The following is a 13,124-nucleotide window of genomic DNA, read 5'->3' as shown; positions in this document are numbered from 1 at the left end:
CGGACTGCGGCATGAATTCAGCTCTTGGCTAATTTGTTCAATATCACAGAACCTAGCAATTAAATGAATACATTGATAAATACAAAAACAGTTGATGCTAGTATACCTACTAACCTTGATCTTGGAGGTGTACTCAAACTACTAAGATTACATACAGTGGGGAGAATGATTTTGCAGGTTTTTTTTTTTTTGTAGAGCTCTGTAATTTTTTTAATCAATGGTACACTTCAACTGTGAGAGACGGAATCTAAAACAAAAATCAACAAAAAGATTTTTAAGTAATTCATTTGCATTTTATTGCATGACATAAGTATTTGATAAATCAGAAAAGCAGAACTTAATATTTGGTACAGAAACCTTTGTTTGCAATGACAGAGATCATACGTTTCCTGTAGTTCTTGACCAGGTTTGCACACACTGCAGCAGGGATTATGACCCACACCTCATTTACATTACATTTACATTTAAGTCATTTAGCAGACGCTCTTATCCAGAGCGACTTACAAATTGGTGCATTCACCTTATTACATCCAGTGGAACAGCCACTTTACAATAGTGCATCTAAATCTTTTAAGGGGGAAGGATTACTTTATCCTATCCTAGGTATTCCTTAAAGAGGTGGGGTTTCAGGTGTCTCCGGAAGGTGGTGATTGACTCCGCTGTCCTGGCGTCGTGAGGGAGTGTGTTCCACCATTGGGGAGCCAGAGCAGCGAACCGTTTTGACTGGGCTGAGCGGGAACTGTACTTCCTCAGTGGTAGGGAGGCGAGCAGGCCAGAGGTGGATGAACGCAGTGCCCTTGTTTGGGTGTAGGGCCTGATCAGAGCCTGGAGGTACTGAGGTGCCGTTCCCCTCACAGCTCCGTAGGCAAGCACCATGGTCTTGTAGCGGATGCGAGCTTCAACTGGAAGCCAGTGGAGAGAGCGGAGGAGCGGGGTGACGTGAGAGAACTTGGGAAGGTTGAACACCAGACGGGCTGCGGCGTTCTGGATGAGTTGTAGGGGTTTAATGGCACAGGCAGGGAGCCCAGCCAACAGCGAATTGCAGTAATCCAGACGGGAGATAAGTGCCTGGATTAGGACCTGCGCCGCTTCCTGTGTGAGGCAGGGTCGTACTCTGCGGATGTTGTAGAGCATGAACCTACAGGAACGGGCCACCGCCTTGATGTTAGTTGAGAACGACAGGGTTCTTAGCGCTCTGGGAGGAGGACACAATGGAGTTGTCAACCGTGATGGCGAGATCATGGAACGGGCAGTCTTTCACCGGGAGGAAGAGCAGCTCCGTCTTGCCGAGGTTCAGCTTGAGGTGGTGATCCGTCATCCACACTGATATGTCTGCCAGACATGCAGAGATGCGATTCGCCACCTGGTCATCAGAAGGGGGAAAGGAGAAGATTAATTGTGTGTCGTCTGCATAGCAATGATAGGAGAGACCATGTGAGGTTATGACAGAGCCAAGTGACTTGGTGTATAGCGAGAATAGGAGAGGGCCTAGAACAGAGCCCTGGGGGACACCAGTGGTGAGAGCGCGTGGTGAGGAGACAGATTCTCGCCACGCCACCTGGTAGGAGCGACCTGTCAGGTAGGACGCAATCCAAGCGTGGGCCGCGCCGGAGATGCCCAACTCGGAGAGGGTGGAGAGGAGGATCTGATGGTTCACAGTATCGAAGGCAGCCGATAGGTCTAGAAGGATGAGAGCAGAGGAGAGAGAGTTAGCTTTAGCAGTGCGGAGCGCCTCCGTGATACAGAGAAGAGCAGTCTCAGTTGAATGACTAGCTTTGATACCTGACTGATTTGGATCAAGAAGGTCATTCTGAGAGAGATAGCGGGAGAGCTGACCAAGGACGGCACGTTCAAGAGTTTGAGAGAAAAGAAAGAAGGGATACTGGTCTGTAGTTGTTGACATCGGAGGGATCGAGTGTAGGTTTTTTCAGAAGGGGTGCAACTCTCGCTCTCTTGAAGACGGAAGGGACGTAGCCAGCGGTACCTGTAACCTGTATGGTAACCTCCATACAGACCTTCTCCAGATCCTTCATGTTTCGGGACTGTCGCTGGGCAATACGGACTTTCAGCTCCCTCCAAAGATTTTATATTGGGTTCAGGTCTGGAGACTGGCTAGGCCACTCCTTAGTTGCCCTGGCTGTGTGTTTCGGGTCGTTGTCATGCAGGAAGACCCAGCCACGACCCATCTACAATGCTCTTACTGAGGGAAGGAGGTTGTTGGCCAAGATCTCGCGATACATGGCCCCATCCATCCTCCCCTCAATACGGTGCAGTCCTATCCCCAAAAAATGATGTTTCCACCTCCATGCTTCACGGTTGGGATGGTGTTCTTGGGGTTGTACTCATCCTTCTTCTTCCTTCAAACACGGCGGGTGGAGTTCAGACCAAAAAGCTCTATTTTTGTCTCATCAGACCACATGACCTCCTCCCATTCCTCCTCTGGATCATCCAGATGGCCATTGGCAAACTTCAGACGGCCTGGACATGCGCTGGCTTGAGCAGGGGGACCTTGCGTGCGCTGCAGGATTTCAATCCATGACGGCGTAGTGTGTTGCTAATGGTTTTCTTTGAGTCTGTGGTCCCAGATCTCTTCAGGTCATTGACCAGGTCCTGCCGTGTAGTTCTGGGCTGATCCCTCACCTTCTTCATGATCATTGATGCCCCACGAGGTGAGATGTTGCATGGAGCCCCAGACCGAGGGTGATTGACCGTCATTTTGAATTTCTTCCATTTCCTAATAATTGCGCCAACAGTTGTTGCATTCTCACCAAGCTGCTTGCCTATTGTCCTGTAGCCCATCCCAGCCTTGTGCAGGTCTACAATTCTATCCCTGATGTCCTTACACAGCTCTCTGGTCTTGGCCATTGTGGAGAGGTTGGAGTCTGTTTGATTGAGTGTGTGGACAGGTGTCTTTTATACAGGTAACGAGTTCAAACAGGTGCAGTTAATACAGGCAATGAGTGGAGAACAGGAGGGCTTCTTAATGAAAAACTGTCTGTGAGCCGGAATTCTTACTGGTTGGTAGGTGATCAAATGCTTACGTCATGCAATAAAATGCTAATTTAATACTTAAAAATCATACAATGTGATTTTCTGGAATTTGTCTTTTAGATTCCGTCTCTCACAGTTGAAGTGTACCTATGATAAAAAATTACAGACCTCTACATGCTTTGTAAGTAGGAAAACCTGTAAAATCGGTAGTGTATCAAATACTTGTTTTCCCCACTGTATATTTACACACATACATATACACACACACACACTACATAAATATAGATGTATAAACTCAGCAAAAAAATAAACTGCGTTTATTTTCAGCAAACTAAACATGTGTAAATATTTGTATGAAAATATCAAGATTCAACAACAGACATAAACAGAGTTCCTCTGTCCAGTGTCTGTGTTCTTTTGCCCATCTTGATATTTAGTTTTTTATTGGACAATCTGAGATATGGCTTTTTCTTTGCAGCTCTGCCTAGAAGGCCAGCATCCCGAAGTCACCTCTTCACTGTTGATATGGAGACTGGTGTGTTGCAGGTACTATTTAATGAAGCTGCCAGTTGAGGAATTGTGAAGCTTCTGTTTCTCAAACTAGACACGAATGTACTTGTCCTCTTACTCAGTTGTGCCCTGGGGCCTCCCACTCCTCTTTCTATTCTGGTTAGCAAAATGTTTATATATAAAATGAATATTGATATGTGTGGTCATAACATGATTTTGTGACAAACCACAACATGTGACCGTATCAAGTGTCCAAAACATAAATATATTGCGAATGCATATGTTTATGTGCTGTACATGTGCACCTCACTTCGGTTTCAACTCCGGTTGCATGGCCTTTACTTATGTATGGAATACTATGTTATAAGTGTGTGTGCAACAGTATATAAAGTATACTAATGAACTGGTGTGAAGGCATTTGGGCAGTGGTGTAAAATCCTTCAGTAAAAATACTTTAAAGTACTACTGTTATGGAATTATTGTAATCAAAAGGAGACTCTTAGATTTCTTCAAGTCAATCAAACATGATTTAATTATTGCAGTAATGGAGCTCTTCAACGACCCCCCATCCCCACGATTCGTCGAGAGCACAACGATAAAAGATACCATGGCCTTTTATAGCTAAGACACCCCCTTCGGTCTACATGACAAACAGATGTTTGGAATGGGTCACAAGGTTAAGATTTGTGTGAAAAATGCTTATAATTCACATTATCTGAGATTCGTCGAGAGCACAACGATAAAAGATACCATGGCCTTTTATAGCTAAGACACCCCCTTCGGTCTACATGACAAACAGATGTTTGGAATGGGTCACAAGGTTAAGATTTGTGTGAAAAATGCTTATAATTCACAGAAGACATTATCTGCTATAAAAACATATCATTGCCCCCGAGACATCTCTCCCTGGTACCTTCCATTCGGGCACACAGACACTAATCATGCTATGGATTGCGGTCTTGTTAGGTTTATCGTAAATCCACTGTCAGTGTTAAATCTCCCAGAGGCCCACTTTCAGTAGAACACACACGTGTTCTAACAACCCCTTATTCTGTTGCATAAAACAACCATTTGATGCAATTACAATATTATAAAATAATCTTGCAATTATTCTCTCATAATACTTCAGTATCTGTACATTATTTTACTATTTATATTTCTGGCAACTTTTACTTCACTACATTCCGAAAGAAAATATTGTTAATTTCACTCCAGACATTTTCTCTGACACGCAAAAGTACTTAAAAACATTTTGACAGGAAAATTGTCCAATTCAAACACTTATCAAGAGAATATTCCTGGTCACCGCTAATGCATTTAATTTGGTAGACTCACTAAACACAAATGCTTTGTTTGTAATTTATGTTTGCGTGTTGGAATGTGCCCCTGGGTATCTGGCAATAAAAATACAAATTTGGGCTGTCTGGTTTAACAGAAGGAATGTTAAATTATTTACACTTTTTCTTTTGATACTTAAGTATAAAAAGTAAATGGAATTGCAAAAATGTACTTAAGTATTTTTAAAGCCAAATACTGTTAGACTAACTCAAGTAGAATGTTACTGTGTGACTTTTACTTTTGCCATTTTTTATTAAGGTATTTCACATTTACTCAAGTATGAAAATGTTGTACTTTTTCCACCACTGGATGTGGCTGGGGGTTTATTGCATTTCTTTCACATGTCCCCATCAATTTCGTGTGTCTGGGTAAGCATCATCTAATATTTTTTATGTGATCACTTTGTTTACCTGGAATGTTTCCTTACTGTAGGCTACTACTAATTTTAGTCTTAATATTTACTGCTCTAGTCACTGTTTAGCACATGACTTCATATGTGAATCCTGAAAGAGATGGGCGGGGCTGGCTTAAAAGGGTGTGAACAATGCAAAATGTGTGAAGACAAAGGAGAGCTCTCCAGTAGGTACCAAAAAAATAAAAGGCCCTTTTCTCAAAAGTGAGTTTACAAGTTTATCAACTTTCAAAGTAGAATTACTTTCCCATTGTTCCTCAAAAATCCACTGTATACCATTTTGTAGCTCTGAGTCTTTACTTTTATCCAATGTAAAAAACACAATTTCGAATTTTGCTACATAAGACCGAATCCAGGATGTGAGTCACAAATATTGCATTTGGCCTTTACTACTATAGCCCAGAGAAACGCATTAAATAACACATTCATAAATGGCAAAAAAGATAGTAAAACAATAAATCATAACAAACAAGGATGACATGCTTGTCCTATATCTAGGAGATATAAGAAAGCTCAGGAAATACATGTTTTTTTTTAAAAATACATATTTAACCCTATTTTGTGTAGGCACAACTCCCTTCGTACTTCCATTCATTCAAAAAAAAAGTACAGATTACCTACAGACGAGTTGGGTGTCACTTGTGAGGGTCGTACACCATTGTGTTCGAGTCTCACCTTTCCAGAGTGGTCATAATAGTTTCAGACGCTACCAGTGGTGGAAAAAGTACCCCATCGTCTACTTATACTCAAGTATAAGATACCTTAACAAGTAAAAGAGGTCACCCATTAAAATACTACTTGAGTAAAAGTCTAAAAGTATTTGAATATAAATATACTTTAGTATCAAAAGTGAAAGTAAAAGTACAGATCATTTCAAATTCCTTATATTAGGTAAACCCGATGGTATTTTTTAATTCATGGAGTGTCAGGGGCACACTCCAACACTGACATAATTTACATATTAAGCATTTGTGTTTAGTGAGTCCGCCAAATAAGAGGCAGTAGGGATGAGCAGGGATGTTCTGGACCATTTTCCTGTCCTGCTAAGCATTCAAAATGTAACGTGTACATTTGGGTGTCAGGGAAAATGTAAGGAGTAAAAAGTACATTACTTTATTTAGGAATGTTCTGAAGTAAAAATAAAAAAATAAATAGTAAAGTACATATACCCCAAAACATGACTAAGTAGTAGGTAAAGGTATTTTTACTTAAGTACTTTTCACCACTGGACATTACAGACATTTCCGTGAGAACACCGATTTTAGGGATATCTCATGATTTTAGGGATATCTCATGATGTTTCCACCCCCATGCTTCACAGTAGGTATGGTGTTCATTGGATGCAACTCAGCATTCTTTGTCCTCCAATAATAATATATAATAACACGACGAGTTGAGTTTTGACCAAAAAGTTATATCTGGCACTGCAGGATTTGAGTCCCTGGAGGCGTAGTGTGTTACTGATGGTAGGCTTTGTTACTTTGGTCCCAGCTCTCTGCAGGTCATTCACTAGGTCCCACCGTGTGATTCTGGGATTTTTGCTCAACGTTCTTGTGATCATTTTGACCCCACGGGGTGAGATCGTGCGTGTAGCCCCAGATCGAGGGAGATTATCAGTGGTCTTGTATGTCTTCTATTTCCTAATAATTGCTCCCACAGTTGATTTCTTCAAACCAAGCTGCTTACCTATTGCAGATTCAGTCTTCCCAGCCTGGTGCAGGTCTACAATTTTGTTTCTGGTGTCCTTTGACAGCTCTTTGGTCTTGGCCATAGTGGAGTTTGGAGTGTGACTGTTTGAGGTTGTGGACAGGTGTCTTTTATACTGATAACAAGTTCAAACAGGTGCCATTAATACAGGTAACGAGTGGAGGACAGAGGAGCCTCTTAAAGAAGAGGTCTGTGAGAGCCAGAAATCTTCCTTGTTTGTAGGTGACCGAACACTTATTTTCCACCATAATGTGCAAATAAATTCCTTAAAAATCCTACAATGTGATTTTCTGGATTTTTTTTCTCAATTTGTCTGTCATAGTTGAAGTGTACCTATGATGAAAATTACAGGCCTCTCATCTTTTTAAGTGGGAGAACTTGCACAATTGGTGGCTGACTAAATACTTTTTTGCCCCACTGTGTGTATATATATATATATATATATATATATATATATATATATATATATATATATATATATATATATATATATATATATATATTTCTTTAAGTAGACAATGGTGACTTTAAAAAAGGAAGCCTGTACAATATAAAAAATAATCAAAAACATGCGTCCTGTTTGCAACAATGCACAAAGTAATACTGCAAAATATGTGGCAAATTAACTTTTTGTCCTGAATACAAAGTGTTATGTTTGGGGCAAATAAAATACAACACATTACCTAGTCTTGCACAGGCAAAATTCTACAGGAAATCCTGGTTCAGTCTGCTTTCCATCAGACACTGAAAGATCACTTCACCTTTCAGCAGGAAAATAACTTCAAACACAAGGCAAAAACTGGCAAGACCGGAAAAATGGTCTAAGAACCAAATTTGACAGAGCTTGAATAATTTTTTAAAAGAATAATGGGCAAATGTTGCACAACCCAGGTGTGGTAAGCTCCTAGAAACTCACCCAGAAAGACTCAGCCATAGTCGCTGCCAAAGGTGGTACCACAAATTATTGATTGAGGGGTGTGAATACTTACGTAAATGAGATATTTCTGTATTTCATTTTCATGAAATTAGCAAAGTTTTCAAAAACATGTTTTCACTTTGTCATTATGGGTTAGATGTGTGTAACTGGTTGAGAAAAAAATATTTCATCCATTTTGAATTCAGGCTGTAACACAACTAAATGTGGAAAAAGTAAAGGTGTATGAATACTTTCTGAAGGCACTGTATGGACCTAGAAAACCGAGCTAGAGGAAATGCAGTGTATTTGCTAGTATCCCTGCCACTGACCTTGATCTTAGCGGTGTACTCCCCACGGCCCCCGAACAGGCCCAGCCCCCCCAGCAGGATGTCCGCATCAGCACAGAAGCGGATGGCCTCCACCGAGTGGGCCGAGTAACCCCAGCCACCCCCGTGACCTATGACATTACACAAGAAGTTGCGATAAGTCAGCTCTTTCAGCATCATCTGTGCTCATAACAATACAATGAGGTTAGTTTTATTAGAAGCATCCAGTCACTGCGATATGACATATGAACATATTGGAATACTGTTCCAATACATCCTAAAGCTTCCTTGAATTACAATAAACTTGAAATGGAATATTTTTAATATATCACTGGTAATGAAGTATATGTAATGTTGTTTCTGGCTGGAATGTCTTGTAAATAAATGAATCAAACCAAAATCATGAAAAAGTGATAAGAGAAATGTCTGAGTGTGACAAATACTGTAGTAGAAGATGAGAAAATAAAACCATGATCTCCTGTTAGTCATCAGCAAAAATCCCGTGTGTGGACTGAGGACTCACTCTCAAAGCGGTTGACCACGCTGTAGTCTTCTTTGGAGTAGACCTTCATAACGGCCTGAGTCTCCTCTTCTGTGCTGGTCACACCCATCTTCAGCTCCTGCATGGTCGCCAGCGTATCCAGGCAACCTGGTCACAGCACACACAGGGGACTTTGCTTAACATTATTAATAATGTGCTTAACATTATCAGAGGAATTGACACCTCTGTTAATTGTTTTGTCTATTTTTGCTATGCTTTTTTAAAGTGCTTGGCAGTACTGCTGTAATAGCGCTCTGTTAAAGTGGGTTATTATTATTATTATTATTATTATTATAGTACAGAATAATGCTTTTCTTATAACTAGTTATTTCTTATAACTAGGCATGTATAATGCTCCCATGCCCGGAGAGAATACGATTAAATAAATAAGATCTAACACTAAGTACTAAAAGCGTTTTCAATAGTTATCAAAAGGAAATGTCAAAAGTGCTTCAGTGTAAAGCGGAGAGGGAGAGAGAGAGGGAGTGAGAGAGACAGCGACAGTAGAGTGACGAGACCACTGATATCAAGCAACATACATTTGGCCAATAGTTGCATTGATGCACTGAGCTGGCAGAGACATGTCAATTTAAATACTGAGGCAAATAGTAAAATAGTATGAATCAAATAGCTGACTGTATTTCCTGGCCAACATGGCCAAAATATTTAAGAGATAAACACATCCACTTTATATTTTCTTGAAAATAATGGACAACGTGATATTGGCATTATTTCCAAGATAATTGTACAGAGCGGAAGCGTTCAAGCCGTTTTGTTTGTGATACTTGTTTGAATACATAAATAACAATAAGCTTATGTGCAATTTTGCCTGGCTTAGAAGAGATGCTGTGTTGTCCAGCCAGACACACTGTTCATCACATTGCATATCAAACACTAGGCAAAAAGTTAGCTAAATCGTCTGTTAGCAAATCTGCCAATATCACAAATGAATTCTACATTAGCAGTTGCTGAAAACAGCTGTTCAAACTAGAAACATGTGGGAGGATGACAGCATAGCACCACTTGCATCATGACTGCAAAATTGACAGAAATTCATGCAATCTCTACAAAGACATATCAATGCTAGCTAGTTTTCCATCATTAGACCTTCATTTACAATGTATCCAATTTATGTTTGTGTGGGTGTTGGTTTAGCTTTCTGTAACTTTGTAGCAAGTACGGCCCTATCAGTAAAAATCCACAGAAAGAGGTCTGTCAAATTAGTATCATCATTCTGATTATACCCAGTATGTGCAGGGCTCCGTGGGAGCGGGTGGTGGTGGTGTGGGAGCCGGCGGGCAGCGCCAGCTCAGGGCTGAGGATGCTGCAGGTGGCCTGGAGGTCCGTGGCCGAGGGCACACGGGCATCGGCAATCACGGCGTTGTAGCACCACATCTCCCTCGATGCCGGCAGAAATCTACAGGTGGGAGGACAGTGAGGAGTTGAAAGATCAAATAGAGGGTTTTAAAGGATGTCTGTGTGTATGTAAGGTAACAAGGTTACAGAGCATTCAGAAATACAGGTAATTCGAAAAGCATTCAGACTCCTTGACTTTCCACATTTGGCTAGGTTACAAACTTATAAAACAAATTTAACAAATAGATTGGCAAAATTTCAAAAATCCTGTTTTCGCATTGTTATTATGGGGTATTGTCTATAGACTGATGAGGAGCATTTTCATTTAATCCATTTTAGAATAGGCTGCAAGGTAACAAAATGTCAAAAAACGAAAGGGGTCTGAATACTTTCCAAATGCACCGTATTTCGTAGACCAAACATTTCTCAAGGGATAGGCGATATGGCTTAAATGTCAGTTTGACATGAACAGTTTGACACTTTTGAATAATAACCTTATATTCTAAATATGCTTTATGAGTAGTGCTTGACCGAAGCATGGCAACAAATGAATTATGCAGGGTTTTAGTCAGGCTAACTCCATCCTGAATGTTTTATCAAACTTAAACCAAAAATTATAGAACCAGTAGTGAAGTAGTCCAATTTGACACTTTCCAAAGGAATCAAAATGATATTTTGCCTCAGACTTTGCTACTGCACATTTGTTCAAATACAGAATTCAGTTTTATTCATTAATTTTAAGCATTTTTATAAATTGGTTAATTGCACACACTCATTTAATACCATTTACAGTCACATTTGTTTTATCCCTGTGAATTGTTTTCATCTCTGTATACCAGGGAAGGGCAACTAGCTTTTAACCATTTACAACAAATATATATATTTTTTCACTTACTTATGAGAGTTAGAATACACAAGGTGCAATTTAGAAATGTGGTTGTGCATCTGTAGTCAATTAGCCCATGCCAGCAAAACATCTAGCGGTCAGCTATCTAAACTTGTAGTAAGCATGGTTGAATTACAGATCGTGGTGGATAATAAAATAATAAATCAAAATTCCCAACATTTGCCTCTTGAACCCTGTCCAGTGGGCGCAACAGCGTCTCTACTTCCTAAGGCGGCTGAATAAATTTGGCATGCCGCCTCGGGTCCTCTCCAAATACTACTGCTGCGCCATCAAGAGTATCTTGACCGGCTGCATCACAGACAGGAATTGCTACATACATGACCAGAAAGCACTCCAGCGGATGGTAAAGACGGCCCATTGCATCAGTTGGAGTGTGCTCCTACCCATCAGGGACATACAGTACCAGTCAAATGTTTACACACGTCTTCTCATTCAAGGGTTTTTATTTTCACTATGTTCTACATTGTAGAATAATAGTGAAGACATCAAAACAATGAAATAACACATATGGAATCAAACAAGTGATTGGTACAAGCATAATACTTCAAAGCAGCCACACTTTGCCTTGACAGCTTTGCACATACTTGGCAATTCCCTCAACAAGCTTCAACTGGAATGCTTTTCCAAGAGTCTTGAAGGAGTTCCCATATGTGCTGAGCACTTGTTGGCTGCTTTTCCTTCACTCTGGGGTCCAACTCATCCCAAACCATCTCAATTGGGTTGAGGTCGGGGTGATTGTGGAGGCCAGGTCATCTAATGCAGCACATCATCACTCTCCTTCTTGGTCAAATAGCCCTTACACAGCCTGGAGGTGTGTTGGGTCACTGTCCTGTTGAAAAATAAATAATAATCCCACTAAGCACAAACCAGATGGGATAGCGTATCGTTGCAGAATGCTGTGGTAGCCATGCTGGTTAAGTGTGCTTTGAAATCACTGACAGTTGTTTCACCAGCAAAGCAACCCGCACCATCACACCTCATCCTCCATGCTTCACGTGGGAACCACGCATGCAGAGATTATCCGTTCACCTTCTCTGCATCACAAAGACATGGCGGTTGGTACCAAAAATAAATTATTTGGACTCAACAGACCAAAGGACAGATTTTCACCGGTCTAATGTATATTGCTCATGTTTCTTGGCCGAATCAAGTCTCTTCTTCTTATTGGTGATGGCTATTTAAAGAATGCCAAATATAAAATGTATTTTGATTTGTTTAACACTGTTTTGGTTACTACATGATGTGTGTTATTTCATAGTTTTAATGTCTTCACAATTATTCCACAATGTAGAAAATAGTAAAAATAAAGAATAACCATTGAATGAGTAGGTGTTCTAAAACTTTTGACTGGTAGTGTATGTGACTAGTTTCAGGAAACTAGCCATATGTCGCGCTTCATCACTTCACTGGAGATCCATTTGAACGTAAACTTTTTCAAATGATCAAAATGTGTTTTTTGGGGGGTAGGTGGTGGAAAGGCTTTCTGGAACATGTGAACGTTCATGTGTCTTGCTAAACAAGTATGCCATCTGTTAATACGAATAAAAATGTTAAATTACGAGCCTAGTTGGTTTAGCCACAGAAGAAGTCAGCAACCTTCCAACCTTGGTCTGCCATGTAGCACGCTTTTGTCTATTTGAGCTGGTCAGCATGTGTAGGTAATCCTGTCTAACGCTGCTTTTAAAAAATATACACTGCTCAAAAAAATAAAGGGAAAACTTAAACAACACAATGTAACTCCAAGTCAATCACACTTCTGTGAAATCAAACTGTCCACTTAGGAAGCAACGCTGATTGACAATAAATTTCACATGCTGTTGTGCACTTTTGAATGCTGGCGGTGCTTTCACTCTAGTGGTAGCATGAGACGGAGTCAACAACCCACACAATTGGCTCAGGTAGTGCAGCTCATCCAGGATGGCACGTCAATGCGAGATGTGGCAAGAAGTTTGCTGTGTCTGTCAGCGTAGTGTCCAGAGCATGGAGGCGCTACCAGGAGACAGGACAGTACATCAGGAGACGTGGAGGAGGCCGTAGGAGGGCAACAACCCAGCAGCAGGACCGCTACCTTTGCCTTTGTGCAAGGAGGAGCACTGCCAGAGCCCTGCAAAATGACCTCC

The 13,124-nt window shown here is 40.8% G+C and overlaps 1 protein-coding gene across 23 annotated transcripts in view; it reads right to left on the bottom strand.

Annotated features, from left to right (window-relative positions):
* LOC118367218 (E3 ubiquitin-protein ligase MYCBP2-like) overlaps positions 1-13,124 on the bottom strand; it is a 307,475-nt gene that overhangs the window by 148,654 nt on the left and 145,697 nt on the right. For all 23 annotated transcript variants that reach the window (XM_035750395.2, XM_035750391.2, XM_035750396.2 and 20 more), the window contains 3 exons: positions 9,986-10,158; positions 8,724-8,849; positions 8,204-8,331 (listed from right to left, as the gene is read on the bottom strand). In XM_035750395.2, the coding sequence (XP_035606288.1) occupies positions 8,204-8,331; positions 8,724-8,849; positions 9,986-10,158 (427 nt within the window). The remainder of the gene's footprint in view (positions 1-8,203; positions 8,332-8,723; positions 8,850-9,985; positions 10,159-13,124) is intronic.

This window comes from Oncorhynchus keta, chromosome 34, assembly GCF_023373465.1.
Source record: "Oncorhynchus keta strain PuntledgeMale-10-30-2019 chromosome 34, Oket_V2, whole genome shotgun sequence".
Classification (NCBI taxonomy): Eukaryota; Metazoa; Chordata; class Actinopteri; order Salmoniformes; family Salmonidae; genus Oncorhynchus; species Oncorhynchus keta.
The sequence above is the reverse complement of the archived record's forward strand: the minus strand, read 5'-3'. Positions and strand labels throughout refer to the sequence as shown.